This window comes from Artibeus jamaicensis, unplaced genomic scaffold (genome assembly GCF_021234435.1).
Source record: "Artibeus jamaicensis isolate MK-2021 breed Jamaican fruit bat unplaced genomic scaffold, CSHL_Jam_final contig_601, whole genome shotgun sequence".
NCBI lineage: Eukaryota > Metazoa > Chordata > Mammalia > Chiroptera > Phyllostomidae > Artibeus > Artibeus jamaicensis.
This window is the reverse complement of record NW_026521902.1, coordinates 913969-932635: the sequence shown is the minus strand read 5'-3', so window position 1 is coordinate 932635 and position 18667 is coordinate 913969. Positions and strand designations below refer to the sequence as shown.

The 18667-nt window shown below is 39.8% G+C and overlaps 1 protein-coding gene across 1 annotated transcript in view; it reads right to left on the bottom strand.

Moving 5' to 3' along the window:
- LOC119061200 (tubulin-specific chaperone cofactor E-like protein) overlaps positions 1-18667 on the bottom strand; it is a 208600-nt gene that overhangs the window by 29352 nt on the left and 160581 nt on the right. Inside the window, exons 20-21 of the mRNA XM_053670667.1 lie at positions 11413-11612; positions 1895-2278 (exon numbers count right to left, since the gene is read on the bottom strand). Of these exons, the coding sequence (XP_053526642.1) occupies positions 1895-2278; positions 11413-11612 (584 nt within the window). The remainder of the gene's footprint in view (positions 1-1894; positions 2279-11412; positions 11613-18667) is intronic.

Genomic DNA, 18667 nt, shown 5'->3' with positions numbered 1-18667 from the left:
GACCACTGCTCCAGAATTCAAGGACACTCACTCACCTACTATCTACTGTTCCCCTAAAAGAAGGAAAATATTAAAGCAGAGAGGTAAGAAAACATTAAAAACTATAGCCCACAAGCTGGGTTTTTTTTTAAATAAAACATTCCCAAGCATAACCCAATTACTGAAAATGAAATCCAATCCTGTGCTGAGAAGAATCTAACATGTTGAAATGAATCTGAAGATTATTGCTATGTTTATTGTTTTCTTTCTTATAAAGTTCAAACAGGAGGTCCAGAGATCCTATAGGAATAGTATTTTCTGCATTTTCTCCATTTTCCTGCTGTATAACAGTTTCTTTTCTTAGCCCTTACGACAGAACAGAACATGCTTCTCTGATACTTACAAAATAGTTTTCTTTTATCACCCACAGATTATTAGTAAACTTTATTTCTTAAACAATCAGAAGCCTTTTAAAAATATGATTCTTTACTATTTTGGTAGCTTGAGCTATTTTATTCAGCAACAATGGCATTTTTGGTGTGGTAGGTGGTCATTTTCACTTTGTAGCTCCAGGATTCTGGACCAATACAGTTGTGTCTGTTGTGGGCCAATTTGCAAAAGAAGTTGGGATGTCAAAAGTAGTAGAAGCTTTCACTGAAGTTAAAAGCCAGTATTATAATTCAAACTCTTTCTTTTAAGCTTGAAAAATACTGCCAGTCTTTTGCCTAAGCTATTTGATGGATACTGAGTTATTTGATGACAGTTCAAATAAAGATATACTCAGCCCTGATTGGTGTGGCTCAGTGGATTGAGCACTGGCCTGCAAACCAAAGGATCATAGTTTCAATTCCCAGTCAGGGCACATGCCTGCAACCCAGGCCAGGTCCCCATTACGGGGGTGTGCAAGAGGCAACCACACATTGAAGTTTCTGTCCCTCTCTTTCTCCCTTCCCCCCTGTCAAAAAATAAATAAAATCTTTTTAAAAAAATGGTACACTTAATGAGCCAATGATGGAAAGCAAGTACACAGAATAACACTGAATTCCAAAAAAAAAAAGTGAATGTATGTGCCCTGGCTCTCTTTCTCCCTAGCTATAATCCGAGCACTGAGATGTGACTCCACTCTTCAGGTTTACTTGTTGTGAGCAGCCTTGCTTAACCGAGAGGCTAGGAGTCCCTGTCAATGGATCAGAGTATATTACCTTCTGAAATGGAGGTGGGGGAAGAATCCAAGTCAGAGATGGGGGTGGGGTGGAGACTCATTTATTTGTCTCTATACATGTCTAAGATTGATAAGAAACCAGGCAGCCGTCCAAAGGAAAAGTCAGCCTATGAGAAATTCATCATACTTAGTCCCTGTTTTCTTTCTTTCTTTTGATATGTCATCAGGCCACCCTCTAACAGTGGAGGATGCTCTGTCAGGTTTGTATTTGGGTAGCTGTTTTTTTTTTTTTTTTTTTAGGCACATGCTTGCCTTCTCTCAGCTTCTGGAAGAGATGGCACAGATAAAAGAGCATGTCTTGGTGTATAGGTGGGCAGAGCCAAGAATAATTTTAAAGGCTCTTCAAAACAAATTAGATGCTTTTTGGAAATTGATCCAGAATAGAAGGTGCTTTATACTACCACTTCATCACCTGAAGTTTTATTAACACCCACTGCCATATTGTGGTCCTAAGACACTGTACCTTTCTTTAAGCCTTTGGTATTGTCAGCAAAGGACTAAAGGTGACCCATTCTTATACTTGTAGCATCTTTACACTTATGTTCTTTAAATCTGGTTATCTGGGCATGGTACATGCAAAGCAACAGCCTATTGTCCTCAAACCTGGTTTTCTTGGAAAACCACAATAAACACTCCCCTGGCCATGCCTCGTTCCCAGGCACGTTTCTTAAGAATCAACGACAGGCTTGTCACCTTGACAGTGTTCCGGTCGTTGATGAGAATCTGCTCCTCATTAATGTAAAAATAAACGGGCGAAATGATAGTGAGGTTAGGAGACGACCACTTGTCAAAGTTAATGATGAGCTGGAAGGAGATGTCTGGCAGCTTCTGGCAGATGGTGGAGAGCACGAAGGCACAATTCGCTGGGAAGCGGAGGAAGGCTCCATCGAAGGTGCGGAAGACGCCGCCCCCCGCCGCCAAACAGTAGGAGGTCCTGGTGCTGAAGCAGCCACGCACCCCATTCCGAAGGGCGCACTCCTCGTCTGACTTGCACTGGCGCGGGTCGCACTGGATCAGGTTGCGCCGAAAACAGCGGCAGCGCCGGGTGCAGTCACTGTTCCAGAAAAGCTGCTTGGGCTGGAAGAGAGGCGCCATTTGCATTGAGCTCAGGGTATAGGCAGGGTTAGGGACGCCAAGCCCAGTCCATTTGGACCCTGGCTGGGCTAGCCTTTCTTTAGTGGGGCAGAAATTGGCAACAGGGAGCACTAGGAAGGCTGCTTTAATTCAAATGTTACATTAGTTCCATGTAATCAAATGCCAAACAATATGTAATTTAGTGTTTATTGGTTTCAAACAAAATGTGGGCATCCTTACAGCTGGATTGTAGAACTACTCACAACTAATGTAAATATTAAAGGAACTAGGTGAAGGAAATATATTTGTTAAAAATTTATTCTAATAAGTACCAGTTCCACTTCAAGAATGACATTTAAATTCATTCAAGAATAATAAAACAATAATAACTGACTCTTCAAATCTTAAATATGTAAAAAGAAAGTGATAAACAACCTTTATGATGAACCACTTCAAAATTTCAGAATATTCAACACCCCAAGCTTTTTTCTTGTAGCTAGGCTACTTCTAATTCATTTCTATTGCAAGTACCTGCATTTTTAAGTGTCCTGCAGTAAAAGATCTAAAAATAGTGATTTTTCTGTGAAAGTAAAGCTTCCGGATCAGGTCAACTGACTTTCAGTCCAGCCTGGGCACTCTCTCTAGGCTACCCCCAGGAGCTCTGCTCACCCCCCAGACCGCACACTTGCTATCCCTGAATTGAAGATAATGACATCTTGCAGGGCAATTCCTAATTCCAGTCCAGATGAAAGAGTAGGTAAATGCTGTGCCCAGCATTTCCCATGACCACATCAAAATTACATCTAAATTATAGAATAATCATCCTTGAGAACCACCTAAAGACTAGCTCAGTAGAAGTTCTATAACTAAGACTAAAGAAGAGCTATGTTGAGACTGGAAGGAGGGCGCAGACATGGAAAGGTCTGGCTCCACACCGTGCAGTGGTTATGAAGCAGGAGGGATATCTCAGCTGTGGAAGTCCTTCCTGTAAGGGCCATGTGAGGCTCTTCCACCCAGAGCACCAGTGTCAGGAGGAGGAGCCTCTACAATGCCTAGCTGTGAGAATTAGCTAGGATTCCATCTGGGTGAGAGAGAAGGCCGCTGGAGTCCCAGGCACTCCTGTTAAAGGGCTGGAGCACAGCACAGCCTCACTTCCTCAAGAAAAACTCACTCTAAGCTCTAGTGAAAGGACAGCAGCTTGAATAGCATGTGGAACATACAGGAAGGAACTGAGCTTTTCTGCTTCCAGGCAAGGGCAAGGGCTGGAGGGGCAACTGCCCCTGGGACTAAAGTACCTATAGGTGCCATTGTTCCTTTGTTGAGCCCTCCCCCCAAACAGCTGGCAAGTTTAGGCAGGCATCAAAACTTAGTCTCCATTAACCTGGCTAACACTGCTCATTTAGCACACCCTGGTAATTCCCTGAGACCCCACACCACTTTAAGGATGCCCCAGGACCAACACACCAGTGGCCAGTTTCAGACCATATTAGAGTACCACTTGATAGCTCAACCAATGACACAGCCAAAGTGCGGACTTAACAGGAACTAGAACCCTGCTAAAGCGAATCCTACACAATAGTTTGTCTGGTGTCGTAATGGCCAGTTCCTCACAGGAGGTCAAGCGGTAGGGTTAATCCCACCCAGTGGTGGGCCAACAGCAATAAAGTGTCAACTACAGCAGGAAAGCACACACGACACACTCAAGGAACACCATGGACCAGCCAGCTCAGGGACATGCACCATTGGGCCCCACAAGAAACCTACTATATCAGGACACTGCCAAGACTGGGAGTTGAAGCAAATCTACCTGATATGCAAAAACAAACATAGGGAGGCTGACAAAATAAGAAGACAAAGAAAATGTCCCAAATGAAAGAACAGGACAAAACTCCAGAAAAAGAACTAAATGAAATGGAGGCAAGCAAACTACCAGCTACAGAGTTGAAAACACCAGTTACAAGGAAGCTCAATGAACTTAGAAAAAGAATATATGTACTGAGTGAAACTTGTAAAAAGAAATAGAAACCATAAAAAAGAAGCATGAGAAATAAAGAATACAATAACAAAAATTAAGAATACTTTTAGTTTTCTGAGGAAGTCCCATGCTGTTTTCCACAGTGGCTGCACCAGTCTGCAATCCTACCAACAGTGCACTAGGGTTCCCTTTTCTCCACAACTGTTACCAGCACTTTGTTGTTTTGTTTATGATGGCCATTCTGACTGGTGTGAAGTGGTATCTCATTGTGGTTTTAATATGCATCTCTCTGATGGCTAGTGATGCCAAGAATCCTTTCACATGTTTCTGGGTCCTCCGTATGTCCTCCTCAGAGAAGTGTCTGTTCAAGTCCTTTGCCCATTTTTTTAATTGGGTTGTTTGTCTTCCTGGAGTGGAGTTGTGTGAGTTCTTTATATAATTTGGAGGTCAAACCCTTGTCTGAAGTATCGCTGACACATATATTTTCCCATACAGTTGGTTCTCTTTTCATTTTACTGCTGTTTTCTTTAGCCATGCAGAAGCTTTTTATTTTGATGAAGTCCTGTTATTTTTATTCTTTCCTTTATGTCCCTTTCCTCAGAAAACTCAAAATGGAACTGCCTTTCGATCCAGCAATACTACTGCTGGGATTATACCCTAAGAATCCTGAAACACCAATTCAAAAGAACCTATGAACCCCAGTGTTTATAGCAGCACAATTTACAACAGCCAAATGCTAGGAAGCAACCTAAATTCCCATCAATAAATGAGTGGATAAGAAAACTATGGTACATTTACAGAATGGAATATTATGCAGCACAAAGAAAAAAGGAGCCCCTTCCCTTGGTGACAGCATGGATGGAACTAGAGAACATTATGCTAAGTGAATTAATCCAGGCAGTGAAAGACAAATACCTTATGATCTCACTTATAAGTGGAACCTAATCAAGAAAACAAACAAGCAAGCAAAATATAAAGAGAAACCTTGAATTAAAGAACAAATTGACAGTAGCCTGAAGGGCTGGGGGAGAGGGATAATGGGGGGAAATAGGGGAAGGTTCATCAAGGAACATGTATAAAGGACATGTGGACAAAGCCAAAGAGGATAGGTTGGTGGGTGGAAGGCTGGAATGGGTGGGGCAGGAGACTGAGGTGGGGTGAAAATGGGGACAACTGTATGTGAGCAACAATAAAAAAAGAAAAATTAAATAAAATAAGATTAAAATCAAAAAATAAATTAAGAATATATTACATGGAATAAATAGCAGATTATAGAAGTGGAGGATCAAATCAGGTGTCTAAAAGATAAGCAAGTGGAAACACTAAGTAAAACAGAAATAAAAGAAAAGAAGCAAGAAAATGAGGATAGTTTAAGCAACCTCTAGGACAACATTTGCATCATGGTGGTATCATACAAGCCCAGAAAGTGCAGAAAGTCCAAAACAAGATGAACCCAAAGGGGCCCACACCAAGAGACATATAATTCAAACGCTAAATGTTAAAAACAAAGAGAAACTTAAAAAGAGCAAGGAAAAAGCAGTTAGTTACCTACAAGGGACTCCAGTAAGACTATCAACTGATATCCCAACAGAAACTTTGTAGGCCAGAAGAGAATGGCACAAGATGTTCAACATGATAAGAAGCAGACCCACAATCAAGATTACCCCACCCAGCAAGGCTGATTTACAATAGATAGGATAGATAAAGAACTTTCCAGACCAGAAAGAGATAAAGCTGTTCATCACCACCAAACCAGTATTACAGTAAATGTTAAAGGAACTTCTCTAAGGAAAAGAAAAAAAATATGAGTAAGAAACTATTGCAAAAAAGAAACTCTCACCAGCTTAAACACATATTAAAGTAGCAAATCGACCAACTGTAAAGCTAGTACAGAGGGTAAAATGCAATACTGAGGAGATCATGTGTGATTATAACCATAATTAAAAGATACACAGAAACACACACACACAAAAGGAAGTAATAATAATTATAAAAATATAAACATGGAGGTGAATAAAATGGTAATAATTTCAAAATGTGTTGAAGCTTAAGCAACCGGATGGCTATAAACATAACTTGATATATATGAAGCACAGGTAACCACACACCAAATATCAGTAAAGATATACAAGGAATAAAGAGAAAATAATCCAAATGCAAGACAACTGAAAGTCATCAACATACAAGAGAAGAGCACAAGAGAACAAGAAAGAACAGAGAAAACAAAAATATCATAAAACCTTTTATAAAATGGCAATAACTGTAAGCTATTTATAATTACTTTAAATGAAAATGAACTAAATGCTCTAATCAAAGACAATGAGTGGCTAAAGTGATAACAATACAAGACCTGAACATATGATATCTACATAGACCCACTTCAGACTGAAAAACCCAGTCTGGAAGTAAAGAGATAAAAAAAAATACATCATGCAAGTGGAAGCAACATAAAAAAGCTGGGATATCAATACTTAGACAAAGTACATTTCAAAGGATTAGCAAGAGAAAATGGAAGACATGTCTTAATGATAAGAATCAATAAAGCAAAAGGATATAATTCTGGTAAACATTTACATACTCAATGTAGGCGTACCAATATACATAAAGAAAACAATGATGGAAAGAGGAGGGAAGATGGCGACGGAGTAGAATGGAGCGGATACCAGCTCCCGTACACGTGGGTGAAAATCCTGGCAGATCTACAGGGAAACAGCGCAATAAACCAATGGAAGACCAGAAATTGTGAGGGACGCTGAACGACCAGACAGCAACAGGTCAGTGGGGTCTAGGGGACCAATATACATAAAGACAAGAGGTGGCCACCAGCACCCGCGGCCAGACGGCACCAGTACTGCCTCTGAGGTCAGGGTCCAGAGGCATCTGTCTGAGACCAATGCCAGAGGCATCTGCCACAGGAGCCCAGGCACCCAGCAGCTTCAGTAGGTGACCAGTGCCGGTCAGCAGCTCCCTCCCTCCCCATCTAAGCAAGGCTAGACAACACTGGGCAGAGACCTGTCTGTTTATGTTTACAGGGAGGGTTACAAAGACAAAGGGCCGTGTTCAACTACAGACTCTGTGGTCACCAGTCTAGGAGAATTGAGAGGTGCATTGTTGTCACTGGTCTGGCTGGGGATTGGGCTGGGCTGAGAGTCAGGCTGTCTGTAGAGGTTTTTTTTTTTTTTTTGAAAGTGGACTGGGGTATTCTCCTGCCATGGCAACTTGGCTTGCTTCCCACCCAATCTGGTGTCAATTCAGGGGGGGGGGGAGCGGAGGCATTTGAGTTCCGCCACAGGACTGAGAAGGACGGTGCTTGTTCTGCAGGTCCCAAGCAGCCTGGCAGGTACTCGAGTGCCCGCATCCCAGCCCACGAAGAGGTTTTGCTACAACCAGAAAAACCAGTCTGGACAGTTTGAAACCAACAAGGGAAGGTTTTTTGTTGGTGGTGGTTTTTTCCCTTTCTTTAGTAACTTTTTTTTTAGTAATCTTATATTTTTTAATTTTATTATTGCTTTATCTTTCAATACTTTGTTCCTCTCCTTTCTTTTTTCCTGTTTTAGTCCTTCTTCCTTTCTTCCCAAACTTATCACTTTTGCCTCCCTTCTCCTGCCCTTTTTTTTGTATGTTTGTTTGTTGCTTTGTTTTCTTTTACCCACAAGAGACACAAACAGCCCTGGCTGGTGTAGCTCAGTGGATTGAGCGCGGGCCTGCGAACCAGACAATCGCGGTTCGATTCCCAGTCAGGGCACATGCCTGGGTTGCAGGCTGGTTCCCTGCAGGCCAGTTCCCAGCAGGGGATGCACAAAAGGCAACCATACATTGATGTTTCTCTCCCTCTCTCTGTCCCTTCCCCTCTAAAGATAAATAAATAAAATCTTTAAAAAAAAAAAGAGAGACACAAACAACTGGGAACTGCAAAAAGACCAGAGAGGGACCCAAACAGGGGGCATCTCAACAGTAGAGACAGACAAATCTCACTTTGCTATATCAGAGAAGACACAAGTTGCTGCATATTTTTTCATTATTCTCACTTCTTTTATATATTAATAGTATCTTTGTATTCCTCTTCTTTTTGTATAGGCTTCTTAGTCTTACTGGTTATATCGTATTATTTGACAAGATTCCCCTGTTCTTTCCTCCACAATGTATTGCTAATCCTCTAAACTTCACACCACTGTTTTCCTGTAGCACACTACCCAAAGGTCTATACCCCCTGTTCAGACAGATCACATAGAGTCTGTCATATGATTGCTGCTCTAATATTATCATAAATAATAGCTGTTCTATACAACTGTAAATACTTCTCAACCCATATCCCGGATCTTAGCCCACTTTAAAGGTTCCTGAATTCTATTACTGTAGTGATTAACTCTATTTGCTCACATACTACACGTGTTTACTATTCTTTACTCTCACCTTACCTCAAAATCTGACCGCCCTGCAACCTCACTGCTTTCTAGATCCAACTCACAGGCCTTCCCTCCCCAACAAGACACTTATCTTTTGTTCATCCTTTCTTAAAAGTGGCAAGTTGGGTTGAAGATTACAGTTAACACTATATATAGCCTAAACATCTTCTATCTCTTCTCTACCGACTGTGATTGTAAATATCATAAAATACTCTTCTGCTGTTATAAACCATTTTGCCTCCCCCTGACCACACACACACACACACACACACACACGCGCGCGCGCGCACACACACAAAGAGAGTAGGTGGAAGCGGAGAACATCAAGTACCTGAAGGAGACTGCACCACTGAATTTCACAGGTATTCTACCACAGAAGTTCACTCCATAAACCCAGGGAGTACAAACAGATCAATTTAAGAAGCTTAAGGAAACAAGAAGAGTGTCACAAACAATGGGAAGACAAAGAAACAATCCCCAAGTGAAAGAAAAGAAGGAAGTCTCAGAAATAATGTTAGATGAAATAGAGGCAAGTCAACTCTCAGATATTAAATTTAAAGCACTGGTTATCAGGAAATTCAAAGAGCTCATAATGAGCTACCAGAAACTACAGGGGAGCGTCAATGAACTGACCACAAAGTATATCAACATGAAAAAGGAAATAGAAACTATCAGCAAGGGCCAAGAAGAAATGAAGAAAACAATTTCTGAACTGAAGAACACAGTAGAAGGTATCAAAAGCAGGATCGATGAAGCAGAAGATTGGATCAGCAAGTTGGAAAACTAAGTAGAAAAAAAACTCACAGAAAGAGCAAGACAAGGAAAAGAGGCTTGGAAAGAATGAAGAGGAACTAAGAGAAATGTAAGACAATATGAAACATAATAATATCTGAATAACAGGAATACCTGAAGGAGAAGAAGAACAAGGGATAGAAAATCTGGTTGAAAGAGTAATGATGGAAAAGTACCAGTCAGAAATGAATAATACACTGAAATGAAGAGTATATTACAGGAAACCAACAGTAGAGTAGACAAAGCAGAGGATCCAATTAGAGATTTGGAAGATAAAGAAGCAGAAAACACCTCGTCAGAACAGTAAAAAGAAAAATACCTGAAAAAGTGAGGATAGTTAAGGAGCCCCTGGGACAACTTCAAGCATACCAACATTCACATCATAGGAGTGCAAGAAAAAGGAAAAAGAGAACAAGAAATTGAAAACCTATGTGAAAAAATAGTGGCTAAAAACTCCCCTCACCTGGTGTAAGAAATTGATGTACAAGTCCAGGAAGCATAGAGAATTCCAAACAAGATGAACACAAAGAGGCTCACAGCAAGACACATCATAATTATACAGCCAAAGGTTAAGAACAAAGAATCTTAAAAGCAGAAAGAGAAAAGCAGTTAGTTACCTACAAGGGAGTTCCCATAAGATTGTCAGCTGATTTCTCAACAGAAACTTTGCAGACTAGAAGGGAGTGGCAAGAAATATCTAGTGCTGAAAAGTAAGTACCTATAACCAGGAATACTCTACCCAGCAAAGCTATCATTCAAAATCAAAGGACATATAAAGAGCTTCCCAGACAAGCAAAAGCTAAAGATATTCATAATCACAAAACCAGTACTACTAGTTAGAGTATTTTTAAGGAGAAGAAAAAAAAGATAAAAATATGAATAATAAAATGGCAATAAATACATATCTATCAACAACTCAATCTACAAAAACAAAATAAACAAACAAGCAGAACAGAAACACACTCAGATATACAAAAATTTTGATGGTCGTGAGATAGCAGGGAGCTTGGTAGGTGGGTGGAAAAGGTTAAGTGATAAAGAAATACAAATTGGTAGTTATAGAACATTCACAGGATGGGAAGTACAGCATATGGAATATAGTCAATAATATTCCAGTAATTAAGTATGGTATCAGATGGGTAAAAGATTTATCGGGATGATGACTTAATGAGTTATATAATGTCTGATCACTGGGTTGCACACCTAAAATTAATATAATAGTGTATGTCAACTGTAATTGAAAAATAAAAAAATATTTAAAGTTAAAATAAATAAATGAGTCACTGAATGAATGAACAAAATTTATAAAGTACAAAATTGATTTAGTGAGCAAATATGCTTACTAAGTGATACCTACAAAGGACATCTTCATTAGCTCACTATTTAAGCCGCTACATATAAAGAACCATAGGGTAGGTTGTGGAAGCATAGCATTAAGCACTCTATGTAGAAATCTCTGGGGACAGTACCAGAGTAACAGATGGCACATGCTTTCACTCACTCCCATAGAGCTTCAATAGTCTCCCAGCCTCAAGTGCTGTATTTCCCATTTAGAAATGTCCTCAACTAAGACATCTACAAATGTCAGATTCACGCTACCATGTGTCCAAAAATAGTCATGGCTGACCAGAAGCTTTCAAACTAAGACTGACAGGAGAGGAAATCAGAATGGCCTAGAAACAGGCATGGCAGAGAGAGAAACAAATGCTAGAGAGAAAAGGAGCAGGGCATTGCAGACCTTGCTATGCTGAGGAAGCCCAAATGCATTTCCAAATCCAATACTCAGTGAGCAAGAGACTCTACAGACCTGTTCCTAACCTGTGTCCTTTCATCTCCCTAGAAATAAGCACTATTAGTTCATAATTAAGTGGGAAAATTGATCCAGTGTAATCAGCCGCTTGGAGTCAGACAGAATTCTGGTGATTGGCAAGGAGGAGCAGGCAGGGCTGAGCTCCTCTACCTACCTCATAATATTTGCCATCTGAGTAGCAGCCACAGCTGTGGGGCAGGATGCAGCTCTTGCCGTTGAGGACATAGCCTGCGTCACACTGGCAGCCCTCCACACAGTAGTGGTTGCAGTCACTCTTCAGGCGGATGGCAGCACAGCGGGGCTGGCAGACACTCACGCAGCTCTCGTAATGGCTGTTGGGAGGACAGGTGATGGCTGGAACAGGAGACAAGTCAAAACTCGTTCAATCACTAGAGCTGTAAGTGGTTTCCTGAGTCAGTGCTCAGCCACGCAGGGAGAGGGAGGTGTGTGTGTTGGGGGCAGAGGCACAGTGACCTTTCTCACCTGTCCTGATTACCACCCTCTCTGTTTATGGGAAGGCTTTGACTTATTATTGCTTAAATAATGGACCAAAGAGCAGATTAAGGTAACTGGAGGTTCCTCACATGCTCTTTGTCCTGTCTTTAGTTTGTTTGGGGGTCCTGTAATCTGCTACATTAAACCAACCTCCCCGCATGGATCTTGACTTCAGTTAGGCACCCACATTCCTTCCTTCCTTTAGGTCCTCACTCACATTTACCTCCCTCATTCATGTTTTTCTTCATCCTTTAAGCCCATCTAAATTGCCCATTCTTCAAGTCCCAGGTGGAGTACCAACTTATTCATAAAGTTCTTACCCTTGTACCAATGCTAACAACTCACTTCATCTCAGAACTTCCACAAAACCTTTTTCTAGCCAGTAGTTTATGAATGGTAGGCTTTTGAGCCCTTTGATTTCTGAGAAGGCAAATGTGCCCTGTGTATATGTGAGTGTGTGTAGACTGACCCATGTCAACTATATTCTGGATTTCAAATGCATACAGATACTTGAAAAAGCAGTTAGGGTCCTGGTGAGGAGCATGGGCTCTGGAGCCAGATGTAAGAGACCACAGCCAGTTACTTAGTCTCTCTAATTCTCAGCTCCTTAATTTGTAAAATGCAGATTCCTATAACACCTAATTCATGACTTGTCAGGAAGGATTAAGTGAGTCTGTGTCCTTAGAGTAGTGCTTAGCAAATGAATATTCAGTTACTGCTAGCCAATTACTAAAGACAGTTTTTCTTAAAAGGTTTATAGAAGTTTATTTTAATGGATGTATATACAAACACACCTACTAACATGTGAGAATTTCTACCCAATACCATCAAACCCTGAATTACTGTTTTGCAATGCTATGTGATACATTCTGTGTGTTTATGATAATGCTACAGTGAACATCCTTGCACATATCTTTGCCCTCATTAGTAAGTGAATCTGCACAATAAATTCCTCAAAATGGAATCAAATTTAATTTCTTGATACATTCAACTCTGTCACCAAACTTTCTGAAATATGAAAGGTTAAATGCTGTCACTATAAGGGATAATTACCCAAATATATAAAGAACTCCTAAGACTCAACAATAAAAAAGCCTCATTTAAAAATAGGCAAAGGACTTGAATAGACATTTCTCCAAAGAAGATATATGAATGATCAATAAGCACATGAAAATATGCTCCATATTACTAGTGATCAAAGAATACAAACCAAAACTACAACAAGATCTTATACCCATTAGAATGGCTGTTATCAAAAAGCAGGAAAATGGCAAAGATGTGAAGAAATTAGAAGCCTTGTTCACTGTTGATAAAAAGTAAAATGGCACAGCTGTTATGGAAAACACTAAGGCAGTTCTTCAAAAACTTGAATATGAAAGTATTGTATGATCCAATAATTCCATGTCTAGGTATATACTCAAAATATTTGAAAAATATCTTGAAAAGATGTTTTTATGGCCATGTCCATAGCAGCATTATTCACAATACCTAAAATGTAGAAGCAGCTCAAGTATCCATCAGTGAATGAATGGATAAGCAAAATGCAGTATTTACATACCATAGAATATTAGTCAGCTTTAAAAAGGGAGGAAATTCTGCAATAAACTACAATATGGATGAACTTTAAGGACATTATACTCAGTGAAATAAGCCACCCATAAAAAAGACAAATAGTGTATGATTCCACTTATAAAAAGTATCTAGAATGAACAAGTTCACACAGACAGAAATTAGAGCAAGTAGTTACTAGGTGTTGGGGGTGAAGAGCTATTGTTTAATGAGTATGGAGTTTCAGTTTTACAAGATGAAGATTCTGGGGATAGATCATGGTGGTGGTTGCACAGTACTGATGTGCTTAAAACATGGCTGAAATAGTCAGTTATGTTATATGTATTTTACCATAATAAAAAATGCTCTATTTGCTATATTCTTATTGAGTTCATATTCTTTGAGGTTCATCATCTTTTCATTTGTTTATAATCCATTTGTATGTCTTTTCCCGTTAACTCCCTTTCAATGTCCTTTGCACATTTTATCTTATGAAATTATAAAATCTTTTTATAAATAAAAAACAAACTTTTGTCTGTCTTTTGTTATTAAACATTTTTCATTTGTCTTTTGGCTTGGCGCTTTTTGAACATTTATTTGTTTTTATTATGTCTTTCTGGGTAGAAATGTAAAGTTTTAAAGTGGACAAATTTATCAGGCTTTCCCTATGGCTTTGGGTTTTGCTTAGAAAGGTAAGATTGCCAATCCAAACCAAACAAAAACCAAATTAAAAAAAACTTTGTTTTTTCTAGTACTTTTATAACTTAATTTTTTTGTTTCAATCTTGGTTCTGTCTGGATTTTATTTGGGAGTGAGGAGTGAAGTAGGGATTTAGCTAATTTTCCCCCAGTGATTTGAAATGCCACTTTACTATATGGGGGTGGGCAAAAAAACTGGAATTAGCTTCAGGAGCATGGGCCCCTTGGGTTCTAGGAACCCATCTCTAGCAATGTACCTGCTGGTGTTGTGAGAGGCTGCATTCAGCTTCAGTTAACTTTTTGATTTTTAAAAATATTTATTTATTTATTTTTAGAGAGAGGGGAAGAGAGGAAGAATGGGAGGAAGAGAAACATCAATGACTGGTTGCCTCTTGTGTGCCCCGCACTGGCAAACCTGGCTCACAACACAGGCATGTGCCCTGAATGGGAATCTAACCAGTGACCCTTGGGTTTGTAGGCTGGCACTCAATCAACTGAGCCACACCAGCCAGGGCATTATAATTTAATATTTATTGTATTTTTTCCATTACCATTTAGTCCCTTTATGTGCCCCTCCCCTTAATAATCACAGTATTGTTGTCCATGTCCATGAGTCCTTTTTCCTTTTTGCTTAATCCTTCCACTCCATTACATCCCTCCATCTAGCTGTCATCCTGCTCTCCATCTATGAGTCTGTCCCCATTTTCCTTGCTAGTTCAGGTTGTTCACTAGATTACACATATAAGTGAAATCATATGGTATTTGTCTTTCCCTGACTGGATTGTTTCACGTAGCATAATGTTCTCCAGGTTCATCCATACTGTCAAAGAGAGTAAAATTTGCTTATTTTTTATGGCCCCGCAGTATTGCATTGTGTAAATGTCCCATAGTTATTTTATCCACTCCTCTACTGATGGACACTTGGGCTGCTTTCATATCTTAGTGATTGTAAATAATGCTTCAATGAACATAGGGATGCTTACACTCTTCTTTTTAATATGTTTTATTATTTATGCCATTACAGTTGTCCCATTTCTCCCCTTCATTCCCCTCCATCCTGCACACACACTCCCCCCACTCTCCCCTTTAGTTCATGTCCATGTATCACAAGTTCTTTAGATTCTGTATTTCCCATACTATTCTCGTCCTCCCCCATCTATTTTCTACCTACCATCTATGCTACTTAGTCTTTGTACCTTCTCCCCGCCTCCTCCTCCCATTCCCCTGTTGCTAACCCTCCATGTGATCTCCATTTCTATGGTTCTGCTCCTGATATAGCTGTCCTCTTAGGTTGCTTTTGTTTTAGGTGTGTTGTTAATAACTGTGAATTTGCTGTCCTTTCACTGTTCATCTTTTTTATCTTCTTTTTCTTAGATAAGTCCTTTTAACATTTCATATAATAAGGGTTTGGTGGTGATGAACTCCTTGAACTTGACCTTATCTGAGAAGCACTTTATCTGCTCTTCCATTCTAAATGAAAGCTTTGCTGGATAGAGCAATCTTGGATGTAGGTCCTTGTCTTTCATGACTTGGAATACTTCTTTCCAGCCCATTCTTGCCTGGAAGGTCTCTTTTGAGAAATCCACTGACAGTCTGATGGGAACTCCTTTGTAGGTGACTGTCCCCTTATCTCTTGCTGCTTCTAGGATTCTTTTCATTTTAATCTTGGCTAGTGTAATTATGATGTGCTTTGGTGTATTCCTCCTTGGGTCCAACTCCTTTGGGACTCTCTGAGCTTCCTGGACTTCCGGGAAGTCTATTGCCTTTGCCATATTGGAGAAGTTCTCCTTTATTATTTGTTCAAATAAGCTTACACTTTTTTTAAATTAGTGTTTTGGGTTCCCTCAAATATTGCCAGAAGTGGGATCTCTGGGTCAAAAGGCAGATCCATTTTTAATTTTTTGAGGTATCTCAATATTGTTTCCCACAGTGATTGCAACAGCCTGCACTCCCACCAACAGTGCAAAAGGGTTCCCATTTCTCCACATGGTTGCCAGCATTTGTTATTTGTTGATTTATTGATGATAGTTATTCTGACAATTGTGAGATGGTATCTCACAGTGGTTTTAATATGCATTTCTGTAATGATTAGTGACATTAAGTACATTTTCATGTGTCTATTGGCCATCTATATTACCTCTTAGGAGAAGTGTCTATTCAGGTCCTTTGCCCATTTTTAATTATTTTTTTGTAGATGTTGAGTTTTGTAAGTTCTTTATAAATTTTTAAATATGTTTTATTGCTTATGCTCTTACAGTTCTCCAATTTTTTCTCTCCCCTGTATCCTCCCTCCAGCATGCAGCCCGCCACCATTTCTCATTCCTCCCCCTCTTAGTTCATGTCCATGAGTTGTACATATAAGTTATTTGGCTTCTCTGTTTCCTATACTATTCTTAACCTCTCCCTATTTTATGCCTACCAATTATGCTTCTTATTCCCTGTATCTTCCCCCCACCATTCTTCTCTTCTCCCTCCCCACTGATAACCCTCCATATGATCTCCATTTTTCTAATTCTGTTCCTGTTCTAGATGTTTGCTTAGTTTTGTTGTTTTTCAGGTTCGGTTGTTGATAGTTATGAGTTTCTCATCATTTTACTGTTCATATTTTTTTTTAGCTTATTCTAAGATAAAAAAAACAGAAAGCGACTTTCTTAGACAAGTCCCTTTAACATTTCATATAATAAGGGCTCAGTAATCATGAATTCCTTTAACTTAACCTTATCTGGGAAGAACTTTATCTGCCCTTCTATTCTAAATGATAGCTTTGCTGGATAGAGTAATCTTGGATGTAGGTCCTTGCCTTTCATGACATCAAATACTTCTTCCCAGCCCCTTCTTGCCTGCAAGGTTTCTTTGGAGAAATCCACTCATAGTCTTATGGGCACCCCTTTGTAGGTAACTCTCTTCTTTCCTCTTGCTGCTTTTAAGATTCTCTCCTTATCTTTAATCTTGGGTAACTTAATCACAGTGTGCCTTGGTGTGTGCTTCCTTGGGTCCAATTTCTTTGGGATTCTCTGAGCTTCCTAGACTTCCTGGAAGTCTATTTCATTCACCAGATGGGGGAAGTTTTCCTTCATCATTTTTTTCAAATAAGTTTTCAATTTCCTGCTCTTCCTCTGGCACTCTTATAGATGTTGGAGCTCTCAAGTTGCCCCATAGGTTCCTAAGCCTCTCCTCATTTTTTTTTGAATTCTTGTTTATTCATTCTGTTTTAGTTGGATGTTTCTTTCTTCCTTTTCTTCCAAATTGCTGGTTTGAGCCCCAGTTTCCTTCCCTTCGCTATTGGTTCCCTGTATATTTTACGTTATTTCACTTTGTGTGGCCTTCAGTCTTTCCTTCATTTTGCAACAAGCTCGGTCAATTCTGTGACCATCTTGATTACCAGTGTTTTAAACTCTGCATAAGATAGGTTTTAAATCTCCTCATCGCTTAGCTCCTTTTCTGGAGTTTTGGTTTGTTCTTTCATTTGGGCCATATTTACTTGTCTCAGTGCACCTGTTGTAAGGGGGCAGAACCTTAGGTATTTGCCAGGTTGGGGCAACCCTGTGTGTTGCATCGTGGTGCTGTCTGTGGTCAGAGAGGGAACAAGGCCAATTGATCCCTATGCTCTAGCCCCACTATCCAACAAATTCTCCTGTGAGACTGGGAGTTTCTCCTGCCTTCATAACCCCCACAGTATTTTACAGCTAGAGGTTTTGAATCTTTAGTTTTTCAGTCAGCCAGCTGTGCCTTGCCCACACGGTCTGCTGCCTTGCTGTGGGTCCTCTCTGCCTAACTGCCTGTCTCCATCCCTCCTACTGGCCTGGATGAATTTTTAATTCCTTGATTGTCGGACCTCCGTGCAGTATGATTTTCTGGCATGTCTGGTTGTTTATTGTTTTTACATTGGTTGTTATCCTTCTTTTGGTTGTGCAAGGAAGTGAAGCTTTTCTACCTATGCCTCCATCTTGGCCAGAACTCCTTATATTAATTTTTATAAGTTTTTAATATTAACCTCTTACCAAATGTATCAGTGAACATGCTCTCCCATCCTATGGGTTGTCTTTTTATTTTATTAATAATTTCCCTTGCTGTGCAAAAATTTTTCAGTTTGATGAAGTCCCATTGTTTATATTTCCTTTTGTTTCCCTTAACTGGGGAGATATATCTGATAAAATATTGCTATAAGCAATGTCCAAGATTTTGCTGCCTGTTTTCTTCTAAAAATTTGTATGGTTTCCAGTCCAATAAGTATTTTACTTTTATATTTAACTGTTGTTCTATTACACTTTTCTGCCTTTTACCCTATCTCAGAACAACACCCCAGCCCTACCCACCTCCCTCCCATTTTCACCCCCTGCCTGCCTTGTTATTGTCCATGTGTCCTTTATACTTGTTCCTGCAAACCCTTCACCCTTTTCCCTAGAAATTCCCTCCCCTCTCCCCTCTGATTAATGTCAGTCTGTTCTCTATTTCAGTGTCTTTGGTTATATTCTGCTTCTTTGTTTGTTTATATGTTTGTTTTGTTGATTAGGTTCCTGTTAAAGGTGAGATCATATGGTATTTGCCTTTCACTGCCTGGCTTATTTCGCATAATGCTTTCCAGTTCCATCCTTGCTGTTACAAAAAGTAGAAGCTCCTTCTTTCTTTCTGCTGCATAGTATTCCACTGTGTAAATGTACCATAGAT